The sequence below is a fragment of the Drosophila rhopaloa genome, unplaced genomic scaffold (assembly GCF_018152115.1).
Source record: "Drosophila rhopaloa isolate 14029-0021.01 unplaced genomic scaffold, ASM1815211v1 contig_3, whole genome shotgun sequence".
Taxonomy (NCBI): domain Eukaryota; kingdom Metazoa; phylum Arthropoda; class Insecta; order Diptera; family Drosophilidae; genus Drosophila; species Drosophila rhopaloa.
The window spans coordinates 19,301,341-19,326,778 of record NW_025335123.1 but is presented as its reverse complement, the minus strand read 5'-3'; the positions used below and the strand labels follow the sequence as shown (position 1 = coordinate 19,326,778).

The following is a 25,438-nucleotide window of genomic DNA, read 5'->3' as shown; positions in this document are numbered from 1 at the left end:
ACAGTGGGGTAAAAAGAATTCATAACTAAAAGGTTAAAGGCCATTTCGCAGCGCGTCAAGCGGAAATGGAAATCGAAAAATTGCCTAAAAATTGCTCAATAACAAAAGCAACTGAAGCCGAAAGGCAAAAAATAAGCTGTCCAGAAAACAAAGTAAATCATTAGGAAAAAGGAAGCATTAGTTAAATACGTTTTCGAGTTGTCCTTGACATTTGGATATTTCCCCCGAGACGAAGAAAAAGTTGGGGGTGCCTACACGGGCGGTGAAAACCTGGAAAAACGTCGGGACAGGTGACAAGAGCATTTGGAGCTGCATTTAAATTGGAATTTCTGACAGCTCACGCGAGTTCAGAAGCCCTTTCATTATTTCTTGGATAAATACGAAATGTGATCATATAGTCTACATAATTGTCATTTGATTGTTATTCTGTATATGCATAATGTTTACATGTTTTAAAGTGTTACAACTTTTTTTGATAATTTGCAAATAAATTAATCAGAAAAATGTTGTTTAATATTTATTTAACAAAATTGAGAAAGCATAATGGTTTCATATTTAAAATAAAATGGTATTCCAAAAGCCCATTAAAAGTGTGATTTTTAGTCAAATTGATTTTATTAATATTATTGCTTTTGCGGCTTACCATTAGGGTCTATATTCCCACCCCTCTTTCATTGATCACCATTCTGTTTACCTTTCGGCAAATTGTCGTGACATTTGGCCATAGTTCACATTAAGCTGTCAGCGTGACTTAGTCACCCTGTCAATGACCCTACCCCTCCTCCGCCCACACTCCCCCTTGGCAACCATCCCCCGGCCCATCCCCTCGAAATGACAGCCAAAAACCTCATTAAATGCAGCTGCAGCTTTATCAACAGAGGGAAAGAACCAGGGGCGGTGGGTGCCAGGGGGTTTTATGAGAGCAATTAAAGTTCAATGCAGCAGGCAAACACATGCCACACTGCGACAAAAAAAAAAAGGATCACCAAAAGCTGGAAATCATAAGCCCTTTACACTCATACATTACAATACATTTTCAATATACTTATGAAAATATTAACGCAAGGAGTAAAACCTTTACCCCCAATGGTCATGTATGTATAGTTTCCAAAATAATATGGTTTTTCATTAAAAGTTTTTGGGCAGTGCATTGGAGTAGTCAAAAAGATCCGAAAAACAAATATTAATGGGACGGTGAGGTGTGAGTGTAGGTGGTTTTTCACTTCCACATCCCCAAGGGTTGCAATCTATTCCCATTAATTTAATGTCAGTGTCCAGGGTTGCCGACATCACGATTTATTTTTGGGGGAGAAATGTAGTTGCTTTTATTTCACTTTGGACAAGGAAACATTTCTTCTAATTTTATGTTTTCTCATCAATTTTTATTGACCTTTCTGGTTGTATTTTTTCGTTTTTGGATCGAGATTTAGCATCCCCCGGACTTTCTCACCCATTGGAATCGCCGTTGACAACAATTAAATGTTTACAAAATACATATTTTCTTGAATTTATTTTGATAAGCAGCTTTTGTTTCTCTGGTATCTCGTGCTCGGATTTTTACTGCCGCATTTGAATCCCCTTTCACCCACAATAACAGTACACTATCCGAAGTGTTTACATTTTTTATGAAATAACCCATAACCCTTATTGGTTTTTCTCATTTAATCAGATGTAATATTGATAGAATTTTAAAAAGGTAATATTTTTGATTTTAGTGGTTCACTTTATTGAACGTGCACTGTAATTACAGAAAATATGTTGATTACACTTTCTTCAAGCTTTGCTGCTCGATTATTTGTGTCTTTTTCTATCTATTTAGCTCCGGCTCTTTCTTCGTCGTCTTCTCCTCTGGTTTTTGTTGTCTTCTCACTTGGCTTTTATTATCTTCAGTCTTCAATTGTTTTTCTTGTTGTTGTCAACGCGTTAATTATCTGAAGAAAACATTTTTTTCTGTTGTTTGAAGGCAAAAGTGTTGATGCTGTAGCTTTTTTTTATGTTGTCGCTGCTTCCTGAAGCGGGTGTATTATTGTTATTGTATGATATGTGATGTTCGCATTCACAGAGGATAGGATTTACAAGAAAATAATTCAAAACTAGCAAAATTTAAATTATCTTCATTTACACATTTAAAAAATTGTCGCATTTTTTTTAAAGTACTTTTACATTTGATATAAAACAGCACTTTCCGGTTTGCTTACATGCGTAACAAATAAATGAGCTTCCATGGAAATTAGTTTTGGCCCAAAGAATGTTTGGTTTCAATCGAAACTATGCGATTCCATGTCCCGCTGACATTTTCCAGCGCAGAAATTTCCATCATTTCTAAATATAGACCCACCAAGGTCGCATTCCCAGTAAACCACCCGGCGAATTCGCCACCCCATCATTCCCATTTTGACTGTTGACTGTTGACTGACACTCCCCCCAAGAGCTTAGCATAAACCACTCAGTCGGCATATTGAAAAACTCAATTAAAATGAACTCATCATCGACAGTTTGGGGCGCTCTTCTTTATTTGCAGCCCATAAAAGAGATAATCAAAACTGTATCAATGCGAGGCAATAAATTATTGGCAGCGTGGGCGTCACGACTTGGTTTCGGTTAATTAGCCAAAATGGCAATTTGAAAAATTAATTTGCAAATAAACAAAGCTAAACAAGAAAAGGAGCAACGGCCCCATTGGGTTAATGTGGGTGGGCATGGGGCAGTTAAAGCCGAATTTTAATGCGTATGTCTCAGCAAATAAACAAATGCATTAACACAAACCCCAAATGCAGATAAACAAAGAAGAAAGTCTCATCTCAGGAATCTTTTTCATTTTTAAGGTAAAATGTATGGAATAGGCTGTTGTAATTTGTCTTCCAGCTAAACAATCTTTTTTAAACTAATAGTTTTGTCACAGGTTTAACGTAACTCTTCATTTTTTTTTAAATGAAACCTTGATAGTGATAGACCCAAACCAATTTAAATATAAAGCAAAACCGCATTTTCCCTTTTCCACTTTATTTGAGAGCATTGTCCCCCAACTACCCCTATATCTTTTGCTTTACACACATGGTGGCAAAATCGATTGCGCCTGTAAAAACAATGGGGAAATCTTGAATCTTGTTGACTTTGTCAATGGGTCCTCCAAACATTAAGGGCGGCGAAGATGTGCGATAGGCACATCCTGGGCAGCCTACTCAATACTCAATACGCAAGACCCAAACCCCTGTTATTATCGATATTCCCCTCGGGCAGCGTCTAAGATTACCACAAAACTTTGACTTGTCAAAGAGCCCAGAAAATAAATGATGTTCGTTCTGCTGCAGAGGGTGGTTATAATAGGCTTTTATATTATTTTCCTAGGGCTGAACCTCGCCCACGCACAAATATGTTTGAGACCAGAAAAACAGAGGCAGAAAACTGAAAATGAACCCAAAGTCATCTATCAGCTGTTCGGGTATGTATTTGTTTTTGTGTGGGCGGCCTTCTCCACCACCTCCCCATTTTCCATGTTTTCTTTTTGGAAGGGATTCTGGGGGTTGATTTTCCTTTGACGTCAGTCACACTCATTGAGGTTATGTTAGGTCCCAGAAAAGGTACAAAACCATTAGGGGAAAATTCGTTTATCAGTGGGAAAGTCTGGCCATCGTTTGACATTTGTTGAACTCTAATTTGGTATGGGTTCACAATGTACTTTAAAGTTTTTAAGAGTTTTACTATTATTCTAAATAAACTATTTCAAAAATTCACAGTATTAAGTATTTAATGTCAATTAGAAAATAATTCAATTCATATATATAATTATTAATGCTTGCCGAAAAGGAATTTGCTCGAGGGAAACACTATTTAATATTCGTCAAATAGGCAAATACACATTTTTCAGACATGTGAATAATACTTGTGTACCCGTACAAATATAAGCCCCTAAGCTTAATCCCACATAAATCAAGACCCCCCAAAGGTGTGACTTTCCTCGGGTGAGAGCTTGAATTGAATTGTAATCATTGTTAATTATTATTGATTCACACACTTTGCCAAAAATCTACGTATACACACATTAATTTTTTTGCACAAAATATGGTATAAAATTTCCATTATGCAAGCGTTCGGCTGCCGCTTGCTGCCCACAAAATGCGTCCTAATTTCCAATTGAAAGGCCAACTCCGAGCTCCAAAAAACTGGACAATGTGCCAATGCTGAAGTCAAGTGGGCTTTGTGAAGTCTTGTGGCAGCCACAACAACCAAACACGGCCAAAGACAACTGAAAAACCAGCAACCAAATCTCCAACTCCGGTGTCCACAACTTCATTTGTCTCGCTGTCAATTTGTATTTCTTTTTCTCCGATTTTTTTTCATTTTTTTTTTACCATATAAATTGGGCCATAAGCCAACAACAACAACGGGCAAGCAAGCAAACACCAACATATAGTTTTTTTTTATTTTTCAATACATATATCATCCCATCCATCCAAGTCCAATTATGCACAGCTCAAAAGTTATAAGAAATATTGTAATATGTGCGTCGCCCAATTGGCCAACATTTTGGCATTCCGGCTTGCAGAAATCAGAAATCCCCTTCGATCCCCTTGCCATTCCATTGATTGACGGGTTGCAATTGTCAAACATTTCCATTTTGGCAGGTTTTTTATTTCACTGGTCATTAGGGTTAAACTTTTTTTGGGGCGAAATTTATTGTGACATGGGGGGGGTTTATTTAAATACGCTTCAAGTATTTTGTATTGTCTTATTTATGTGGGTTTGGAGGTTTAACAACTAATAATTGGTAGGTTAGGAGTCCATAAAATACACGGTTTATACTAAGGAGCAACAGTAATAATGTCAAAATAAATAATTCTTATCTATTTGTTTTCTTTTGCAGTAGAAATTTAAGTAATTCTCCAAATCACCTTCTGCGGAAGATTTTCTATGGGTAAAAAAATAATTTTTATCGCACTGCAAAAGTAAGATACAAACAAAGAACACCACTTCATTTACTCACTTTCCTCACCTAGTTTTTCCACCGTTCTTATCTTTTTGCGACTGATAAAAACAAATTAAGCTCTTTTTTTTGGACCGCAGAACGCATTTTTATTGGGGGAACCGTTTAAAAGTAAACGTTGATAAAGCAAACGAACCAAAAATAAAAAAAATACAGAAAAAATAAAAACAAAGTCAAGTCAAAACGTGAAACGAAAGAAAACGCAGCAACAAGTTGGTATTGAGCGAATGCGGAACCAGAGAAGCATGAGAAACCAAAGCAAAATGGCTTAAAACAAATGACTATTACCATGGAAAAAAAAACCCGTCTGCGGCAGAACCTTTTCTGCTATATAAGGCAATTTTGGCATACCGAAGGAGTTACATTATTATACATTTAAAAAACAAATTAAGTGCCAAAGAATTTGAGACTCTGAAAGGGTCGAAATTATTGAAGGAGAAATAATTGAAAAGAGAGCTCAAATGAAAATCAATTAAGTAAAATTTATGTCTTTCAAAGAATATTTAAAACATTGCCTTATTTCGTATTTAAGTAAATTATTTAAATATGAATAAATACTTTCTTTATCGTTTTTATAAAATAAAATGATATACGTAAATAATGATTCCTAATTCGCATTTCAAAGAAACAAATCTGTTACAAAATAGAGAAATTTGAAGACTTTTAAAACGACTAACAACAAACACCATACCATTTATGAGAAAGTTGAATTTATTATAAAAAAAATGCGAATCCATTAAATCTTAATAAACAACTAACTCAAAGTTAGATTTAACGGATTAATATTATATTTAACAGCTTTATTAAAATGTATTTTACATGTTCTTAATTTACGATTAAAGTTTATATTTATATTTGGATGCCCTCCAAACTTCAAATAAAAAGCAAGATCATTTTCGCATTTAATGTGATACAAATATTTATTTTGAATATTTTTAAATCGTTTAGAGTCCCATAAAGTATACCATTTTATACAACGACTCAAGATATCACTAAGCGCCCTCTTAAACTACTTTCGTTAAGTATTGCCCAACTTAATTTATATATATAATTTTCATGGGGTTTTTACAACCAACACTGCGGAGAAACGGTTCCCTGATAAGAATTACGATTTGAGACACACAATCGATGACAGAAAAATTGAATTTCATACGGTTGGCTGCTTACGAAACTCGAAAACGTCGATTGGGATTTAAGTTTTATTATTAATTTTCGTTTTTTTGTTGTTGATAACACAAGCTTATCAAAAAACGGGGGAATATGGTGATAGATTGGGTCCCTGGAAGTACAAAACAGTGGGACTTGAAAACAAACGACCTTCATGAGGGGAAAAAGGGGCGTTGTGGGTGGCAGTAAGAAGAACTTTGAAGAAACATTAAAATGCAAAACTAATGAGGCAAAAACCAAGCAAAATGCGATAAAATTATAATGAAAAAGGGTAGAAAATGCGAATCTAGCGAATAAAGGTAGTCAAAGGGCATTCGAAAGGGATAGGAATACGGAAGGAAAGAGATGGGGCAAATCTAAGCCAAAAGGGCCGAAAGAGAGGGCCAGAGGGACCTAGAAAGAGACGGAGCATGAGGGTCAGTTCGCCAGCAAACTGTTACAGCTGCTCTTTGAAAGAGTGAAGAAAAAGGAAAAAAAAAAAACAGCAGAACAAGGAAGATGAGGAGGAAGCGGATGAGGAGAAAGATGAGGAACAGGGAAGCAGGCAAAGAATAACGCAAGAAGAAGGAGATGCACAGTCGTTGCACAAACCTAAAATTCCACATAATAATCCTAAAAGCAGAACCCTTAAACCAAAATCAGGTAAATAAACTACATATGAGCACTTGATACATACAAAGTTCATAAACAGGATCATTTTGAACTGATACAGTCAAAAATCTTTTTAATATTAATTTTAAAATTTAGATAGGAACGCAGAAAAGTGTATTATCATATGGCATTATTTTAAAATTAATTTTTTGTTTTGTATAAATATTTGACATAAGGAACTCTATTATTTGAAGGTTTATCTGCAATACTTAAACTTAGCCAAAACTAAACTATGAATTCATGAGTAGGTTTAATAATTTGTTGAACAAAAATATTTCCTTAGCTTAAATGTAGCCCAATCAATAATATATGTGGTATTGTGTGTTGTATTTTGTTTAAATTTCCAGATGATTTTCATAACAAAACCACTGTGCCGTTATCCACACAAAAACTCTCTTTTTGTCTCCCGTCCACACGTGTGTGTGTGTTGAGTAGAAGCTCTCACACACAGGCGAGTCACAAGAAAGAAGAAAAAAGTAAATAAAACAAGTTTTGAGACGCAGAAGTTTTTCAGAAAAATAAAACAGACTCGCGACTGACTTTCTTTAACATTTTTAGCTTTGTTTCGGTGTTTTTGGGATTTCGCTTTTATTTTTTTGGCAGCTGTTTTTGCACAGAAAGAAAAATGTATATGATACGATGATTAATTCGATTATTTTGCATCTGATTTTGGACTTGTTTCCCCTAACATTTCAAATCAATATGTAGAAAATCAATATTTTCTTCATTTTTACTTGATTTTAAAAATTATGTCTAATAATAGTTCTGTAAACATTTCTTTGATTTAACCAAATCTACGCTTAAACTCTGCAAGTCTAACTAGATTTATTGGAAATAAAGAATGTTAACACGTGTAGCGTTTTCTTATCTCAAAGTTCATATCTCAACTTTTTTTCTAGGCAGATAGTTATGGTTTCTGTGTAGGATTCATAGCAATTTACCATTAGGTTTAAATCAAATCAAAAGTTAATATTGAAGACTTAAATAAAAATCACGAATGACACACAACTATTACTTCAGATTTAAATAAATAAAATATGAAATATCTATTATTTTATATTTTATCAAATTTACACCTTAAAAAGCTATTATTTCGAATTTATTTCAACAAAAATCTTAAACAAGGCTTGTTTTAGAGTGTTGTACTACAAATTTCAAGGCTAAAAGATTGCATCCTTAAGGGACCAGGAACATATCCAAACACATGAATATCGAGCTGCTTTTCTTTCCGTGTGGAGATGCGAGAAACTTGTTTTTGCGTATTTTTTGGCAAGGGAAAAGGAAACTCACCTGGCAAACGGCGTCTGTTCCACCTCGTAGATCTCGTTGATGTCGTGACACGACACGAGGAGTCCCTTCAGCCGATCGGCGTCCACGTCCAAAAGTCCGTCCCCAATGGGAAAAATTCCCTTCTCGGTGAACATGGTGTGTGTGTGTATGGTGTGTGCTGGGCTTTGTGTGTGAAGATCGAATCTTCTTTCGATTTTTGGCTTTATAATCCTTCGTTTGATTGCTTTTTGTATTTTGCGGGGGGTAAATTCAAATCTCAACTGCACAAGAACCAAAAAAAATTGTAGTTTAGTGATAAACACACGCGCTTCAAAATAATTCTGCGGAAAACGTTGCGCGCGCTCTCTTTTTCCACGGACAGAGAGAGAAGACAAAATTCCAGTACAAAACAACAAAAAAAAATTATAAGAAGCAAAAACTATGCAACTGCAGCACACACACACACGCGCGCAAAGAGAGGCCCGAAAAAAATTCCCGCGTGTGTATGTATGTGTGATGCTGTTGCTGCTCCGTTGTTTTTGTTTTTGTTATTTTCGGTATTTTGCAAGTACCGTTCTCTACGAAGAACTCCTCTTCTGCTTCTTCTTCGTTTAGCAAAATGCGAAAAACGGCCCGCAGATTTTGGCCAGGTTAATGTTGTTTTTGTGGCGGAGGTACAAGAAACTCGCAGCGAAGCAGCGCGCACGAACCGTCCGTTGGCGACGCGAAATTTCAATTGCTCGCGTATCGGCTAGAGGTGGAGAAGCATCGATGTCGGCATCGATGTCATTAAAAAATATCGGTGATATCGATGTATCGGTGTTTGGCCGGGCATAATCGTTGTACTTCCATCTCTGACAAATATCGAAAATCTCACTTCAGTTTTTGCGCGCACTCTGTTAGTTTCAGCTTCCACTCCAGCTATAACACAATATTTACTGCATGCCAAGTGCACTTTGATAATAGCATAGTAAAATGCTTGCTAATCTGCTAAAATATAAGAGGTTCAAATTAGGGACATTTTTAAAAATTCAAATATTTATTAATAGATGGTGTCATCGATGGTTATCTGTGTTTTAAAAAAATATCGATGTTTTTCTGGGCTTCATTTTCCATCACTAGAATAAACTACGTTTTCCTAACAGAAATGTTAAATTACAACGTTTTCCTAACAGAAAAAAGGAAATGTTATCCTCATTTCCCGCGCATGGTCAGTCTGCGCCGAATTCAAAACATGTTTTGTTTTAAAAGATTAAGTTTTCCTTTTAGAGTCATCCAATGTTTCGTGCGTTCTGATGGCGCCTGTTGTCGGGGCGTGGGGCGTGGCACAGCCCACAAATAGTTGGCATCTCACGTCTCTATTGAATTCTAAATTTTATATTTATATTTATGCTTGCAGTTCCCTGGCTTTTCCCCTCCCCTCCAACATTTTCCGCCGATTTCCCTAGCGAGTGTAGGTGTGTCCGCCTGCACGAGTGTGTGTGCTCCACTTGCAAACCGATGCACATTTTTTATACACTAAAAGAAAATCTATATAAAAATGCATCTAAAGATATCAATTTGATCTACAAGATGCTTTTGTATTATTTAAAAATATATTTTTTGAACTTTAATCAAAACCATGGAAAATAGTGGTCGTATGTTAAAATGTCATACCTCGTTACTAAATTTCCAATAAAGTTGTAGTCACAGAAAATATAAAAAAAATCATGACAAAATATTTTTGACAAAAATTTGGATTATAAAAGAAAGCATATAAAATCCCTAAATATTTAAATTCGAACACTGTTTCCATTTAACTATGATCATTAAAAGTTGTACATAATAACTTTAAGAAAGGAACAGTATATGTGAATTCCAAAAACTATAACTTTCTTGAAACTGAAAGTAGGAATTGAATAATTGATAACGAAATCAAGTAGTTGAAAAATAACATAATTTGAAGAACCAATCCGTAGTTCCCATATTTTTTGACGGTGTGATCGGATTGGATGGGATATGCATTGGATATGCGTTATGTTTGCATCTTTTCGTGTGTGTTGCATATATTTTTGTCACCACGACGGCATCTCAGGAATGCGGAGCACCAGAAATAAACCAAGTGCAAAAACCTTTAGCATCCTTCTATTTATAATGCCGTCGTCTCCGGATCTCCTCGAGTTGTTTTTTTTGGCCGGGCGGTCGCCTCGTTCCTGATTTTCTTGCTGCGAACTCGCCAAAAACTCCTCTTGGCAGCCGTTCAAGTTTAGCAGATCCGGCTTTTGACCTACGGAAAATGCTTGGCCACCGCAAAAATAGAAATTCGGATCGGCAAGCGATCGCAAGTAACCCGAAAAGTGGAAAATGGGAAGGAAAGGAGTATTTTCTATTCGACAGTTGGGGTCTTTGCTTCTATTAACTATTGAAAAGATCATTTGGAAATTAAGATTTTTATGAATTCTAAAAGTAACTGAAAAAAGCTAATAACAAAATTAACATAATCAAGATACATAAACTATTAGGGTTTTGTATTTAAAGACTTTAATTAATTCGTGAATGTAATTATTAACTTTTATTTGAAGGTTTTCCTAACGCATTTAATTATTTATCATAAATACCTCAATTAAATGTTTTTGTGCTGAAAATAAATAACCCTGCTCATTCCTCCAAATACCGGACACCTCTTAAAAGTTTTTTCAAAAGAATTTCACAAATTCCGATATCAATCAAATCTGTATTTAAAATAAATGTACATTTTTCTACTCCTGAATTTTTACGAATAGTAGCTTCATAAATATAAATGAATGCTTATATGTACATATATATTTATATAAATCCGATACCGACACCAGCAACGAAAACAAGGAAAACTCTTTTGAATGCAAATATGCCCTATTTCATTTGGAAGTGCTTAAATGGCCAATATATGTATGTATTTGACTCTTCAATAGAAATATATATACATACATGTAGGTTTTAATTAACAAATGCTGCTCACGTTTGATACGGAATGCCTCTGCTTCAAAAATTCATAAACCAATCCTTAAGGATTTAACAGATTAGCTGCCCATTTTAACTGAACATTTTTTCTGAAGATACAAATGCATTTCATTGCACCATGCATAATTGCAAATCCGGGAAAACACTTAAGCTTCAAGCAGAGTAGTGTGCTATTGACAAGTTCCAAAAATGCGAAGATGTCCAGCCAGCTTACTACCTTATTTTGTAATGTAACTATTTCCCATCATAACACAATTAACATAATGTTCCTAAATCGAAAGTAATGGTTTTAAGGTCGGTGAAACAAACACGCACAGTCGGCTTACCACAAAAGTTTACAGTTTAATGAGACATAAAGTGGGGATTTGGTTTATTTATATAAAAAAAAGATGCGGGTTCAGCTGGCTGCTCCTGAGACTTGCTCCTGGGCCAGCTACTTGTCCTTCTTGTCGGCGGCCAGGGCGTTGAACAGGCGGTTGACCTCGTTGGCCACCAGGTTGTCCAGGACGATGCCGTTCTGGTCGATGAAGGCGGCGCAGGACTTGTTACTGCTCTGCTCCCGGCGCTTGCCATTTTTCGAGTCGCGGACGCTGAGGGTCAGCAGGTACTTGTCGTCGTACTTGCGCATGTCGGAGCTGGCCTCCCACAGGCGCTCCCGCTCCTTGTCCTTCTGCAGGGCCACCGCGAAGGTGCCCTTCTCGCGGAAGCTGGAGTGCAGGGTCAGGATGCCCAGCAGGGCGAAGTAGGCCAGCACGCTGAACAGGAGGACGGGGCGCGACTGCGGGAATGGGTGGGTGAAGTCCCAGGCGTGGGCCATGATGGCCACGCCCACGGCGAGGGCGCAGAGGGCCAGTCGGGTGTTGACCAGGCCGAATTGCTCCTTCAACTGGGGACGGTCGCCCAGGAGGCAGGTCTTCACCGCATCATCCAGGGCGTGCTTCACCGCCGATCCGTCCCACTTGTTCACCTTCACCAGCTGGCAGGGATACAGGCAAGTCGGTTAAATGCAAACAACACAAACAAAATGCACAATGACGTGTCTTGGAAACCATCTCCATGGACCAGTTGCCAAGCCGGCATCCGCTTTTCTCACCTCCTCTCCCGGCTGCGACTTTTCCTCCTTCTTGGCCATGTTTAGTATCTCTTTGCTAGCCTTTTGCGGCCCTTGGTTATTCAGGAAATCGTGTGTGGCAACAGGAAACACTCTTTTCGCAGGAGATTCTTTCCTTTTTTTTTTGTGACAACGCGACAACAAAATTCTATCGACTATCGCACTGGCTCGATAACAGATCTGTCTTTCCGCGTTGCCAGATCGGAGAACTCAAAAAAAAAATACCAATTTGGTATTCTTTCTTTCAAATTTAACTAAGTGCGCGCGTCATTCAAACAGTAAGGGTATTTATCATATATTTTTAAAGCACTTGAAATGCTAAACGCTAAATGCACAAATAATTTTGTAACTTCCATTTTGACTGCCGAAAAACTAAACAATAATGAGATTTAATCAACTTGCAATTGTACTATAGAAAAATACAATTAGTTTTAACAATGTTTCTTTCTTAGAAATATTTATTTAACATTTATTCATCGTTGACATTATACAAAAAGCGTTCAATGGAAACGAAACAGGCTGAGTCAACTAGTACATATACAAAAAGCAGCTTATAGCAAAAAAAAAATGTTTTTCAAAAAAGTGTCTATAAATACAGAGTATGGAATCAATTCACATGGACTTCAACTGTGCCATCAGGTCCTCCACACTGGTGTCGTCCGTGGGCGCAGTGACAGTTTCCGCAGGAGTTTCGCTGGACTTTTCCGGTGCTTCGTAGGCCAGTCTTAGACCCTCGCCGACCTCAGAGCTTTTTGGTGGTTGTGGATCACTTTCCGGCGCATCTTCTGCCACCAATTCAATGCCCCACTCGTTGGTGGCATGGAGTGGCTCCTCGCTGACCGGCTCCTCCTTAATCACCACTGGCTTGGGCCTGGCCTGGAACTCCTTTTGCCTGACCAAACAGTTCCGGTCATCGCACTGCGGATTCGGCTTGAGCGTCATCTTGGGAAAGAAGTCGCTGAGGGCATTGTAGCCCAGATAGTCGGAGACTTCGCCGAAATTCAGCAGATACTTGAGAGCGTTCTGGACGAGAAATCCCGCCGTAATGCCCATGGTCGTGGGCAGTGAGGCGGCGCACACGCCCTCCCTTTTTAGGGTCTTCTCGTCAATGTTCTCGGCCACCACCAGTGGAGGGGCACAGGCGAAACAGGCGGTATCCCCGGGTCGGATGAACTGAATGTGCCCCGAGACGGCGTTCTCCGAAACGCCCGACTCAAACCAGTTCAGATTGCGCTCGTTGCAGGCCGCATTGATCGCCATCCGTGCCTCGAAGTTGTCCACACAGCTGAGCACCAGATCCACCGGCTGACCAGCAACCTGACCGCTCTGCGAGATCGTGTCCAGGAAGCGATCAAAGTTCTCCACCGTCGTGATGTTGTAGTTGTGCGTTTCGATCCGCACGTCCGGATTGATAAAGCTCAGCGTGGCGGCGGCGGCCTCCACCTTGGAGAGGCCCGCCTGGTCGGGCGTGAAGAACAGCCGGTTCATGTTGGCCAGCTCCACCTTGTCGTAGTCAAACAGGATCAGTTTGCCAATGCCGCAGCTGCAAGGAATAAAGACATTAATAAGGCATCCACTTTGCATTTGCTTACATTGTTAACATGTTAAATGAAATACCTGGTCATGTATAGAATAAACATAATTGTATTATCAATTTTTGGGCATAGTTTCAGAGGGACTTATAACCTTTTAAAATCTAATTGTATGTACTAACTTTATAGAATATTCAAAAAACCAAAGTAATCATAGTATCATTAGTTCTCTCTATTCATATTAAGCCACACACATCAGTATGTAAACATAATACATTTATCATGGGTATTTTGGGTATCCTACCAACTTTCCTGGGAAAAACAAGTGGCTTTCCCAATATCGAATATCTCATCGAACCACACAGCAGTGATTTCTTGCAGTGCACTCACCGTGTCAGCATGTCGGCGGTGACACTTCCCACGCCGCCTACGCCCACAATGGCCACCGCCTTGTCGCGGATCCGCTCGTAGTCCTTGACGATGTTCATCCGCTGCAGGGCCATCAATCGGCTGTAGGGATTGGAGTCCACCACCTCGGCGGACATGCGTTCGATGCGGTCGCGCACTGGGCGACTTCCGCTGCCACTTGCACCCGCACTCCCGCTGATGAGCCGCTGCTCCTCCATCTCCGACTTCATCTCGGCGATGATCGCCTGGAGCTCGTCGATGGCGTGCGACATCCTGGCGATTGTGAATCCGGATCCTGAATCTTGTGCGCGGCAAAATAGCCTGTAAACTTTCGCTTTCGATTTCGATTTCGCTTCGCTGTCGCCGTGTCACTTTTGGACAGTGTTACCAGATGGCCAAACTGCATTCTCCCCCAAATGCTGTTAGCCAGCCCTGGTCTTTTACTTTTCCCCCTATTTTTAAGAGCGCGCTTAGTTTCAAACATGTTGTTATGGAAATAGTAGCAATGAAAACAGGTAGTGATATTGCTTATATTATATTTGCTAGCATACTAAACTGAGTTTTACATGATTTCACACAAAAACAACATGGAATTTCCAAAAAAAGAACTGAGTTTTACATGATTTCACACAAAAACAACATGGAATTTCCAAAAAAAGAACTCTTAACTTCACCCCTAAAAATAATTAAACCCTTATATTTAGGGGGAAGCCCTCGCTTGGGAACATTGACTAGGGATGACCCAACTTCGATAGACGAATATGAAAATACCAAAATAAGTACATTGTGCTGGGAAATGCTGGATATGGCGCGCTTATTTAAATGGAAAGCATCGGCATTTTCAAAACACAGTAAAGTTGTGGATAATTCAAAGAATCCTTTAATGTTTAAATTTTTGTTTTACACTTTTTCTAAGATAAAAGATTTTTGAAGCCCAGTCTAGTCTCAACTGGGTACAACCATTTTTTCAGATCGGATTTTGATTGCCGCCTTAGTAAAGTTGAATAAGTTTTCTATCAACTGTCCAGATGCATTTTAAATGAATTGATTCGTACAATGGATTTGTATAATTACACAAAAGTTTTATTGTCAAAATCATTACACAAAAAAGGTATTATAATTATTAAATAACCAAAAAAAAAGAACGTTAAAGGAAGATGACGATAGTTGTGGTTGCTTTTCGTGTTAAATGCGACAAAAAAATAATTATTATAGGTACTATTCAATAAATCGAGTGTTGGAGCACGTTTATTATTTAATATTATCAATATTACTGTATAAACCGGTGACTATCACTTGCCAACAAGTAGAGATATATGTATGGATAAGTGTCCGTTCTGTGTAGCTTGTTGTGTACGGTGTGCTGGGGTGGGTCACCCGGTTCGCCGGGGTCACCTGGTTCCCCTGGATCACCTGGTTCACCTGGTCCGCGGCTGCAGTCGCACGCGGAAGCCCTCCTCCCGCTTCAGGATGATGTCCGCCTGCAGCTTGAAGTCCGATTCGGTCAGGTCCGAGTAGACACGGTAGTTCCGCAAAATGGTCGACAGGAGGATCTTCAGCTTGAGCATCGCGTACTTGCGCCCTGAAATTAATTAAACTATACCATGAGAATTTTGGTATGAAAATCTATCTATGGTAAAGCCCTGAGATCTTGTTAATATATTTATTACTTTTTAAACGTTAGGTGCTTAGTTGTATTGAATACTCAAAATTGCAATAAGTAAGTGTTGACATCTTTCACATTTCCGTTCATTCAAATACATAGTTAACTTCTGAAAATATATATATTTGGATTTCTAATCCTTAAACATTTAAAACAAGAAGGTCTTTAAAAATGTTGTGAATTTTATTTAGATATCCATACAAATTAGGCATGGTTTCCAAATATGATTAATTAAAATATCTAAATAGACATGCTATTTTATATGTATATTTGATTTGATTTTTTATTAGGTATTTTCATTTATTTCCAAGTTTCCGATGTGTTGTTAAAAGGTGGCCCATAACTGGACTTCCGAAGTCCATAACTTTACCAAATTTTATCCGATTTCAAAGTAGCATACCTCTAAAGACTCGTAATTTGATTCTCAAAAAATTTGCATCAAAATTTTTCATTTTAGCGTTGGTCCAATTTTTGACCCATTTTCATGTCATTTATTTCCAAGTTTCCGATGTGTTGTTAAAAGGTGGCCCATAACTGGACTTCCGAAGTCCATAACTTTACCAAATTTTATCCGATTTCAAAGTAGCATACCTCTAAAGACTCGTAATTTGATTCTCAAAAAATCTGCATCAAAATTTTTCATTTTAGCGTTGGTCCAATTTTTGACCCATTTTCATGTCATTTATTTCCAAGTTTCCGATGTGTTGTTAAAAGGTGGCCCATAACTGGACTTCCGAAGTCCATAACTTTACCAAATTTTATCCGATTTCAAAGTAGCATACCTCTAAAGACTCGTAATTTGATTCTCAAAAAATCTGCATCAAAATTTTTCATTTTAGCGTTGGTCCAATTTTTGACCAATTTTTCCTGGTGATGCTGATCAGGAATATATATACCTTATAGGGTCGGAAATGTCTCCCTCACTGCGTTGCAAACTTTTGACTGAAATTATTATAGTATACTAATATTTATATATTATTTTAGCAGGATTACAATTCTCATATTTTTTTTGGCCAATTATTCTTTATTTTGTTATATTTAGTATCATCATCCGACTTTTTAGTTTATATGCAAGTGTGTTTATTCCGTTATGATAAAAATTGTGTGTTTATTGAAAATAATGTTTTTTAAAAAATAAATGCCTAGAGAGAACTAACAAAAGTTTAATATCCAAGCGTTTTTTAGTCAAGCGTTCTCAAAAACTCCATAAACTGCATCTTTTTTAAAGCTGTTATCGAATCTTACATAGTTTATTTATTATTTTGATATTAAGGGGCCTTTTTTATACGATTTCGTTGCTCTTAAGGCTATTAAACTCTTTTCAGATTTAATGCTTGTGTTTTATAGTTTATAGCGTATGGCTTATCCATGATTTTATTGCAGTGTAGGATCTATAACTCACCCACACAGCTGCGCGGTCCCGCGGAGAAGGGCACGAAGGCGTAGTAGTGGCGGTTGGCCTGCCGCTCCGGCAGGAAGTTGTCCGGATCGAAGACGTTCGGATTGGCGTAGACCTTCGGGTTGCGGTGCAGCAGGACGGTGGCCACCGTCACCGTGGCGCCCCTGGGGATCACGTAGTTGCCCGAGTTCAGCTTGAGGTCCTCCTGCAGTTCGCGGGCGATCAGCGGGACGGGCGGGTACATGCGCAGCGTCTCCATCAGACACCGCTCCAGATACTTCATCTCCAAGGTGTCCTGCAATTTACACAAAGATACAGGAATACATATGGTGTTAATATTATACTAATACAATCTCGAAAGTACTGACTTTGTAAACATATTCACACACATTGCACTGAATGTTGTTCAGAATATTTAAAGATGGATTAATACAAATTGTATTATTCTACTTTAAACTATATTTATTTCAATATTGTAATCATTAAATGCGAGAATGTGATGGTTTACATTTACAAATATAAAAAAAAAACACTTCAGGCAATAAAACATTTTTCTAAAGAATAAAAACTGAAAAAAAAGTTTAATGTTTCACTAAAAACCTAAAATTTTAAAACGCATTTAATAAAATTTTTTATGGACATTTAGTCATATTTTTCAATTGAATAAAAACACTATAGAAGTCTTTTACAATAAATTAAAATGGAACTATTGATTTGTAATGCTATGTATGCATAAACAGTAAGGATAGGCAGCTATTTTGACAAATACCAATGATGAATTTTTCAATTTGTTACCTAATGAAGTTAATATTGTCCTAGTTATTGATTAAGTTTAAGCTCAAGTATGATGAATATTTAGAAATGTGCATAGTTACTATGGGTTCACCCACCTGAAACGTGGCCGGTCGCTGGGAGTCGCCGAAGATGGAGTCGAGCTCGGCGAGCACGCGGTCCTGGATGTCCTGGTGGATGCCCATCAGCGAGAGGAAGAACGAGGAGCCGGCTGCCGTGGTGTCGTGGCCCTCGAACATGATGGTGTCCACCTGCTCCTTGATCTCGGTGTCGGTGATGATGGCCCCGTTCTGGGCACTCTCGAGCATCAGGTCGAGGAAGGCCAGCCGTTTCTTCTCGCCAATGTCGTTGTCCTCCACATCCAGGTCGTCCTTCAGTCCGGCCGACTGGCCATAGGAGAGTCCAGCCACCGGGGTGCCCTTTTCATTCTCATTTCCGGCCACCAATGGTTCTTGCTGCTTCTCCTTTTCCTGCTCCCTTTCCCTTTCTAAGGCAGCCGCCTTCAGTTCACATTGGGCCAGGGATCCGCGGGTGCCCTGCTCGAAGGCCGCCTTCTTGCTCTTGATCACCTTGGTGGTCAGGCCGTGGATGATGTTCAGCAGGCGGCCCTGCTCCTTGTAGTACCTGGTCAGGGTGAACACGAACTCGTTGCGCAGGAAGATGCTGCGGTGGCGGGCGTGCAGGATGTCGCACATCCGCATCACGGCCATCGCGTACTCGAAGCCCGACTTGTCCTGCGTCTTCTTCGACACGCCCATCGCAGTCTCTGGAAGGCCAGGGAACACTCAGAAAAACAGACTCCAAAATGGGTATACAGTAATGTGATATTATCACGGATTTCACGCATTTCATATTATTAATAATATTTCATAGAATTAATAATAGTCGAAAAAAAGGAGTGATAGGAGTTCGTTCGTATATCTTTGTATGAGTTATGAGTCTTTAGTCTTTAGTCCTCTCATATATGAAATAGTTATTAAAAATTATACAACAAATTTAGGTATTTGTTTATATATAAAATAAAAAGTATTAATATAAAAGCTTAGAAATTTTCGCACTTCAATTTCAGTGAATTAAACAGAGTTTTCCGAGCCTTCTATTTATGATTTGATTTTAAAATTTAAATTATAAATATCTATAACCATATTTTATTAATTTTTTCATGATATAAATTACAATTGACATTTTGGGAGACTGATTATATTTTCAAACCACCTTTTTTAAACGTTTTCCCTGATCATTTAAACGTTTATGCCCTTTATTCTCATTAATATAGCTAAAATCGCAGTTAAGCATAATCTAATCATGTGCTAAATAAGACAGTTAATTCTAATTTTCGCCCAGTGCAGAATGGGATCGGACTCGGTGTTTTGGGGATCGGGGATGGACCCCAGCGCAAATGGGGGGAAGTGGAATGCACTCGCCTGACCCAAGCGCCAATTGAACTTAACAAACAGACAACAGGCGGCGGAGGTAGCCCCTGGTCACCCCCCACCCCCTCACCCCCTCACCACCCCGGCTGTCTAATTGTAGATACAATGCATAAATAGATCTATAGATGACAGCATAAACGAGCTTACGGATCCGCAGATCCGCTTGGAGAGTAGAATGTTTTTGTGCTGTGGGAAAAATGCGAGGAAGGAATTCGGCATTTGTTTTCGATTCAAGAGTGTTTTCCGGCACTGCGAAAGGAGTTTTTAGGAACTTCCTAATCCAAACAAGGTTTTAAATAGACTAATTTGTTAATAGGTACTTTAAATGTAAAACAAATATGTGGTTAAATAAGTCCCAGACCCGAAAATATTTAATAGGCTTCAAATAAATTTAAAAAAAATCTAATAACATAGTTTATGGTTCGAATAAATATTTTAAATTCAAATGTTAGTCAGCAAAATAAGTTGTAAAATGTTATCACAACTAATAATGAGAAAATCCTTTACAGCTAAATTTAGTTGATCTCACGAATTTATGATTCAAAATAAAATAAATTGAAGTGGGCTTTACTAATATTACAAATATTTACCAAATGGAATGCTTAAGTAAAAATAATTAAAGTTTCTTTGCGCATTAATACATTTGATTTTTTATCGCCAAAAATTAAACTAATGCTTTAGTTATTAAATACTTTGTTTTGAATTGATTTAAAACATTTAAGTTATATTAGTCTTATTAGAATTTCAGTTATAGAGGTTGATACATATTCCTTAAGATTTTCTATCCCAAAAGATTATACTTAATGACCAATTTTTGATCAGGGTGTATAGTACATAAACAATTCCATTTCGAGATGACTTGCCGGGAAATAGGAAATCGGGCTTATGCAATGACATTTGGTTTTTCCTGCCCATTCTTACGATTCGAAATGAAAAAAAATGGAAAAATGAAAAAATTTGCGGCTTTCGTTGAGATCTTAATTGCTAATTGCCCGTTTGCGTCAGACCCCATAACCATAATCACAGTATCGCCGTGAACAACAACCTCCGTCGGCCGTTGCATTCAAATTTTCCTGATTAAATGCTTAATGGCAATGCGACGTGCCTTTAATTGCAGCCCATTGCAGCTCAGCCCGGGATTCGGTGCATTTCGTTGCAGTTCGTTGCAGTTCGTTGCAATTCGGTTCGCTTCGGTCCCATCCAGTTGCATTCTGTAATCTTGGCTGCATTTCAATTGACGGGATTGGGCCTGTTCTATGGCTCTAGCTCTACCTCTACATATATCTGACTATATGGTGGCTATAGCTTTGGCTCTAGCTTGGCTCTGGGATTATGCAATGGCCTAGAAATCAATCCGAAATCGGACGAGCAATGCAGCGATGCAGCGACTACGACAATGTCATTAACATTGGCCGTTTTCCAATTTGTCTGGCTCTTGGCGGTTTCACTTTTTTCGAGACCCGCCGAAACGTGTTTGGCTTTAAGCGAATTGCCGGCTGGGTGGCATTTGCATGACCCACCTAACGACACATTTGGGTGCATCAAAATTACAGGGATAACCTTCACCTGCATCTACCAATGGGCGTTGTTTTTAGGTGAATCAGACTGGCAGGTTATTGTATTACGATGTTTAGGAGTAATCTGAAGTTAATTATTGTAAATATAAAGTTTTTACTAATAGCCCTTTAAAGTATTTTCCAAAAATCCAACAACTTTGCCTCAGACTGAGTTATAATAGTTGGCTTGAATGTATTGAATGGATTAATTTAAGCCAGGCAACGAAAACAAATCGTTTTTTAAGACTCTTACTTTTAAAGAACTACTACGATTTTCATTTAAAAAGGTCACAGCTAAAACTAGTTTTAAAACAAATAAATCTCTTATCACACTTGCCCACAAAGTGCTGAAAATTAACAAAATTGGATACAAAATAAAAGTATGAAATAACGAAAGCTTTCAATTCCTGATCTAAAACTGTATATGAACTGAGTTACCATTAGCGAGTTGAATTAAATAATTATGGGGCTTTCTGGAATGTGATCGCAAATCACTCTACTTGCGATATGCATCCATATCAACCGCAAAGGACCCTAATTAAGGAAGCCAACTCTGAGTTACGATAGTTAGTTTTTGATAGGGGAAGACCTCTCATTATAGAACGATCGTTTGGAGGACAAACCCAACAAAGCCAACCAGTTTGCAGCAGTTTGGCAGATGGCGGTGGCATAATTCGGTTAGATCGGGGCCGGGATCTGATATATATGCAGATCTATGTAGGCACATATACATATGTAGGAACACACACATATCTCGTTTGCGCCCATTGTGGGGCCACAACAAAAGCGGCTGAAATTTTTGATTTGCCAGTATATAGGGAAATGGGTCTGCACTCAATTGTGTGTGGCATACAATATAATGTATCACAATATAGTATGTTTTGGCGGAGATTAGGTGACTTGGGCACACGCATATAACTGAAACCGAAATGATGCTGGATTTAAGTGTGTGTATGGTGTGGGCATGATGATGATGATGATGATGATGATGATGATGGTGTCGCTGCGAGTGCGTGAGAGTTGACTGTACTTTTGTGTAATCACCATAGAAGCGTATCACGCATCTATCTCCATATCTATCCCTATATCTGTATCTGTATCTGTATCTGTTCACTTACCCAATAGAATCTCCACGGTTGCCTCGCTCATGTAATCATGGCAATCAAATGTGCGACCATCCTCCGCACGCAGTTTCCTCACCACATTCCGCGAGTTCTCGTTGAAGAGCTCGATGAAGCTCTTCAAGACGTTCAGATGGAATGTGGGTGCGATCAGTTTGCGGTGCGATCGCCATTTTTGACCTGCAACAACAGATGGGCAGATTCAGTGTCTGAATAAAGAGACTACCCAAAAAGTGTAGCCCAAAAACAAAGGTTTCATCTTCAAAAGAAACGTGGCTTTAAATAGCACCCATACCATCTTTCATATTTTATTCTATTTCATTGCATTTAAACTAATTATCATAAAAACATATGGCAAATTCCATTTTTTCAAAGGGAAACTAACATTAAATATTACCTTGTGCTTAGTTTTTTCACTACTCCAAAAACCATTTTTTAGTTTATAGTTAAGCTCATGCTAACAGATTTACTGTATAATGAATCTCTAAAAAAAACGATCAAACTAAATGCCTATTTATTAAAATTTGGTTCAATAATCCCAAAAATTATCTCCAATCAAGTTATATTTATTTTCTGTTGCTGAATAATATCAAATTGAATAAAAAGTATTTTTAAACAACATTCGTTAGTTTTCTATATTTTTATCAAGGCTTACTGCAAACTTTAAAATCTTTCGTATATTAAAATTTTATCTTGAACCTAAGGAACTTTAATTTGAATGTGATTTTTACTTATGCGTTGAAAAAATCTGAGAAGGTCCCTGTCCTTTTTTTAATTTAAATATTAACTTTAATTTTGAAAACTTTGCCTACAATCGACTCTCAAATTTTTCTCTGTGACTTTTCTGCGACGTTGATTTTATTTATAGCGGCATTGTTGTGCCAACTGTCAGGCTAGCGGATCGCTTAATTAATTTATGATTCCGCAAATTGCATTAGTGGCAAGTGGTCCCCAAACTGGCACCACCCCTGCCCCCCCTGCCCCCCTGAAGTCCCATCCCCTCCCCCTCCCCCTCCCCCTCACCTGTGCTGATCAGCAGGCCATCGCCCAACCAAGGCTTGAAGAACTTGTACTCGGATGCCTTGTCGATGTAGACGTGGCTGCTGAGGAGCAGCTCCACGTCCCGGGGATCGTAGATGAAGACCACCAGCTTGGGTCCGATCCACATCTTGGCTATGTGCTCGAAGGGGGCGCTCTTCCGGATGACTGTTTTGAAAACAGCTGCGAACGATGGCGAGATATTTGAAACTTTTCGGAATATTTTGCAATTGGGAAATTGTCCCTTTAAAAGCAGGGGTAAAACTTATAATTTCAAGATGCCTCACTTCATTTTCTATTTAAATATTCAAATGTAATAAAAAAGAAATAAATTAAAATATATATTAAGGAATCTTCTGTAGAAAAAGCATTGTAATTCAATTCTGGATTGAAAAATGAGCATCATATACGATCATAATACTTAATAAAAATCTATTTTACACTTTATTTACATTTTAAATGATTAATGACTCTTAGGCAAAAAACTATTTAAAAAGTTTCCAGAGATGTATTAATTTTGATGAACTTTCATTAAGGATAAAGTTTTGCATTTATTTAATAAAAACTATAACAGGAAATAAATTATTTTTTAAGTGGAAAAGCATATAAATTCCACACACTTTTTTTGTAATTTAACTATGTGCTTTATTTTACTTAAAACTCAAATTAAAATAATGCAAATACCATCAACAAATATTTATATTTTGAAGAATAAACATATCAATTTCCTAATGAATTTAATAGTTGAGTAAGTCGTGTTAATATTTGATATTTTAGAATGCTATGGAATTAAGAAAAAACTTTGATGCTTTTTGTTACAAATACTAAATTAAATTGTTGTTCAAATCAAATATAATGTCGTTGGAAATGAATATCTTCTACTGATATTTAGGTAATCCAAAAAACAGGATGTGGAAAATATTGAATTAGTATTTAATGTTTACACTTCCCGATTTGGGCTAATGCTAGACTTAACTACGGCATTTACATGAGGCGGGTCCAATCACATCGAACAGGTGGCCCACGATGGGCAGGCCCCTGGGTCCCGGCAGTCGTCCGGCCAGCCTGTACAGGTGGGCCCGGGATAACCGCCAGTAGATGTACCACAGCACCAGGGTGGGCAGCAGCAGGAAGTAGAAGACGCTGCTGGGTGACCCCAATGCGGCGTCCTTCTTCAGCACCTCCATGGCTCTGGATGGGATGGGATCTTGATCGGGATCGGGATCCTAAATCCTGTCTCCTATCCTATCTCTCCTCTCTCTCTCTCTCTCTCGTACTCCCTCTCTCTCTGTCTGCTGTCAACTTGTTCACCAGCGAAAAACACCAAACAAAAAATCGAATCGGAACACGCACACTTCCACTTCCCAGGAGCTATAGCTATCGATCAGCTATCCATGGGATGGGATGGGATCGTATCGGATCGTATCGGATCGGATCGGATCGGATGGGACCGGATGTTACTCGCTGCTCGACTAGCGCACAACTAAACGGTGACAGCCCCGCGCCGAGGCATCCAGCGAAAATGATCACGAAAATCAACACACACGGCACACACACGGCATGCACAACCCACACACACTGGGGGTGGCGGAGTTACGGACCCGGGACTCGACTCGACTCGACTTAACTCAACTCGATTCGCAGATTTATAAATCAGAAACGATGGACCCGCACTCGCAATCGAAATCGGAATCGCACTCCTCGCGCCTCTTTTCCAGCGACTAGCCAGCGGCCACGGTGCGAACGACTTTTATAGCCAACAATGTGCAGCATATGTACACTGAACAAAATATAGATACTTTACCTACTATGTTTATAGGTCTCTTCCATAGGAAAACCCTCGTTATTTGCATTTAAAATCACCTTTCCTTAGAATGATCCTTTTCTCTTCAAGTCTATTAAAACTGATTATATAGTTTGGCTAAATCTTTAAAGGCACAAATATAGGTTAGTTACTTCTTTATTATATTTGGTGGTAATTTCCATAAGCCAATTAATTGTCCTTTCTTTACATTTAAAAGAACTTATTCGCAACTTTCAATTGTTAGGAATATTGTTTTTATGGGCAAATCTAAAACAACTGATAATAGGGGTTGGCTAGTTCTGAAAAACATTTTTAAGCGAATAGAAAACATGTGACTCTTTATCATATTAGTAGACCTCAAAAAATAGAAACTTTGGTTATTTAGATTCCTAACAAATAGTCAACAATGATTTTATGGACCTTCCACATTAAATAAAAAGTATTTCAAGCTATGCGAATATTAGAAAATAAACGTTGTTTGGCCTTATTTTGTTCTCTAAGCATTTTTATAAACTTAGTATGTTAAAATCA

General features: G+C 38.2%; 4 protein-coding genes across 5 annotated transcripts in view; all 4 read right to left on the bottom strand.

Moving 5' to 3' along the window:
• The window catches only part of LOC108049978 (death-associated protein kinase related), a 58,773-nt gene extending 49,950 nt beyond the window's left edge, over window positions 1-8,823 (bottom strand). The window contains exons 1-2 of one of the 2 annotated variants that reach the window (XM_017131408.2): window positions 8,644-8,823; window positions 8,093-8,352 (exon numbers count right to left, since the gene is read on the bottom strand). In XM_017131408.2, coding sequence (XP_016986897.1) covers window positions 8,093-8,226 — 134 coding nt within the window. In that variant the 5' untranslated portion in view covers window positions 8,227-8,352; window positions 8,644-8,823. Of the gene's footprint in view, window positions 1-8,092; window positions 8,577-8,643 lie in introns of those variants that run through there. The other variant, XM_017131407.2, reaches the window with a different exon arrangement.
• Window positions 8,824-11,367: 2,544 nt separating this feature from the next.
• On the bottom strand, window positions 11,368-12,330 carry LOC108050043 (signal peptidase complex subunit 2). Its single transcript, XM_017131529.2, has 2 exons — window positions 12,144-12,330; window positions 11,368-12,026 (listed from the first exon to the last, which is right to left on the bottom strand). The coding sequence occupies exons 1-2, from the start codon at window positions 12,180-12,182 to the stop codon at window positions 11,484-11,486; spliced, it is 582 nt and encodes a 193-aa protein (XP_016987018.1). The 5' UTR covers window positions 12,183-12,330; the 3' UTR covers window positions 11,368-11,483.
• A 256-nt stretch (window positions 12,331-12,586) lies between these two features.
• On the bottom strand, window positions 12,587-14,488 carry LOC108050042 (ubiquitin-like modifier-activating enzyme 5). Its single transcript, XM_017131528.2, has 2 exons — window positions 14,084-14,488; window positions 12,587-13,704 (listed from the first exon to the last, which is right to left on the bottom strand). Exons 1-2 carry the CDS (start codon window positions 14,371-14,373, stop codon window positions 12,774-12,776), a joined length of 1,221 nt encoding a protein of 406 aa, XP_016987017.1. The 5' UTR covers window positions 14,374-14,488; the 3' UTR covers window positions 12,587-12,773.
• Window positions 14,489-15,162: 674 nt separating this feature from the next.
• LOC108050036 (cytochrome P450 4g15) lies at window positions 15,163-24,804 on the bottom strand. The gene is made up of 6 exons (XM_017131521.2): window positions 24,092-24,804; window positions 23,089-23,286; window positions 22,063-22,245; window positions 18,054-18,721; window positions 17,167-17,458; window positions 15,163-15,683 (listed from the first exon to the last, which is right to left on the bottom strand). Exons 1-6 carry the CDS (start codon window positions 24,288-24,290, stop codon window positions 15,520-15,522), a joined length of 1,704 nt encoding a protein of 567 aa, XP_016987010.1. The 5' UTR covers window positions 24,291-24,804; the 3' UTR covers window positions 15,163-15,519.
• Between the last annotated feature and the right edge of the window lie 634 nt (window positions 24,805-25,438).

What these genes read in the sequence shown, in the direction of transcription:
- LOC108050043 (XM_017131529.2), bottom strand. Translation starts at nt 12,182, where the DNA reads ATGGCCAAGAAGGAGGAAAAGTCGCAGCCGGGAGAGGAG. An exon ending in AGTCGCAGCCGGGAGAGGAG is followed by an intron (nt 12,027 to 12,143) that starts GTGAGAAAAGCG and finishes TATCCCTGCCAG; the next exon opens with CTGGTGAAGGTGAACAAGTG.
- LOC108050042 (XM_017131528.2), bottom strand. Translation starts at nt 14,373, where the DNA reads ATGTCGCACGCCATCGACGAGCTCCAGGCGATCATCGCCGAGATGAAG. An exon ending in ACCGCCGACATGCTGACACG is followed by an intron (nt 13,705 to 14,083) that starts GTGAGTGCACTG and finishes TATTCCTTGCAG; the next exon opens with CTGCGGCATTGGCAAACTGA.
- LOC108050036 (XM_017131521.2), bottom strand. Translation starts at nt 24,290, where the DNA reads ATGGAGGTGCTGAAGAAGGACGCCGCATTGGGGTCACCCAGCAGCGTC. An exon ending in AACCGTGGAGATTCTATTGG is followed by an intron (nt 18,722 to 22,062) that starts GTAAGTGAACAG and finishes CTGGCCTTCCAG; the next exon opens with AGACTGCGATGGGCGTGTCG. An exon ending in GGGACCGCGCAGCTGTGTGG is followed by an intron (nt 15,684 to 17,166) that starts GTGAGTTATAGA and finishes AATTAATTTCAG; the next exon opens with GGCGCAAGTACGCGATGCTC.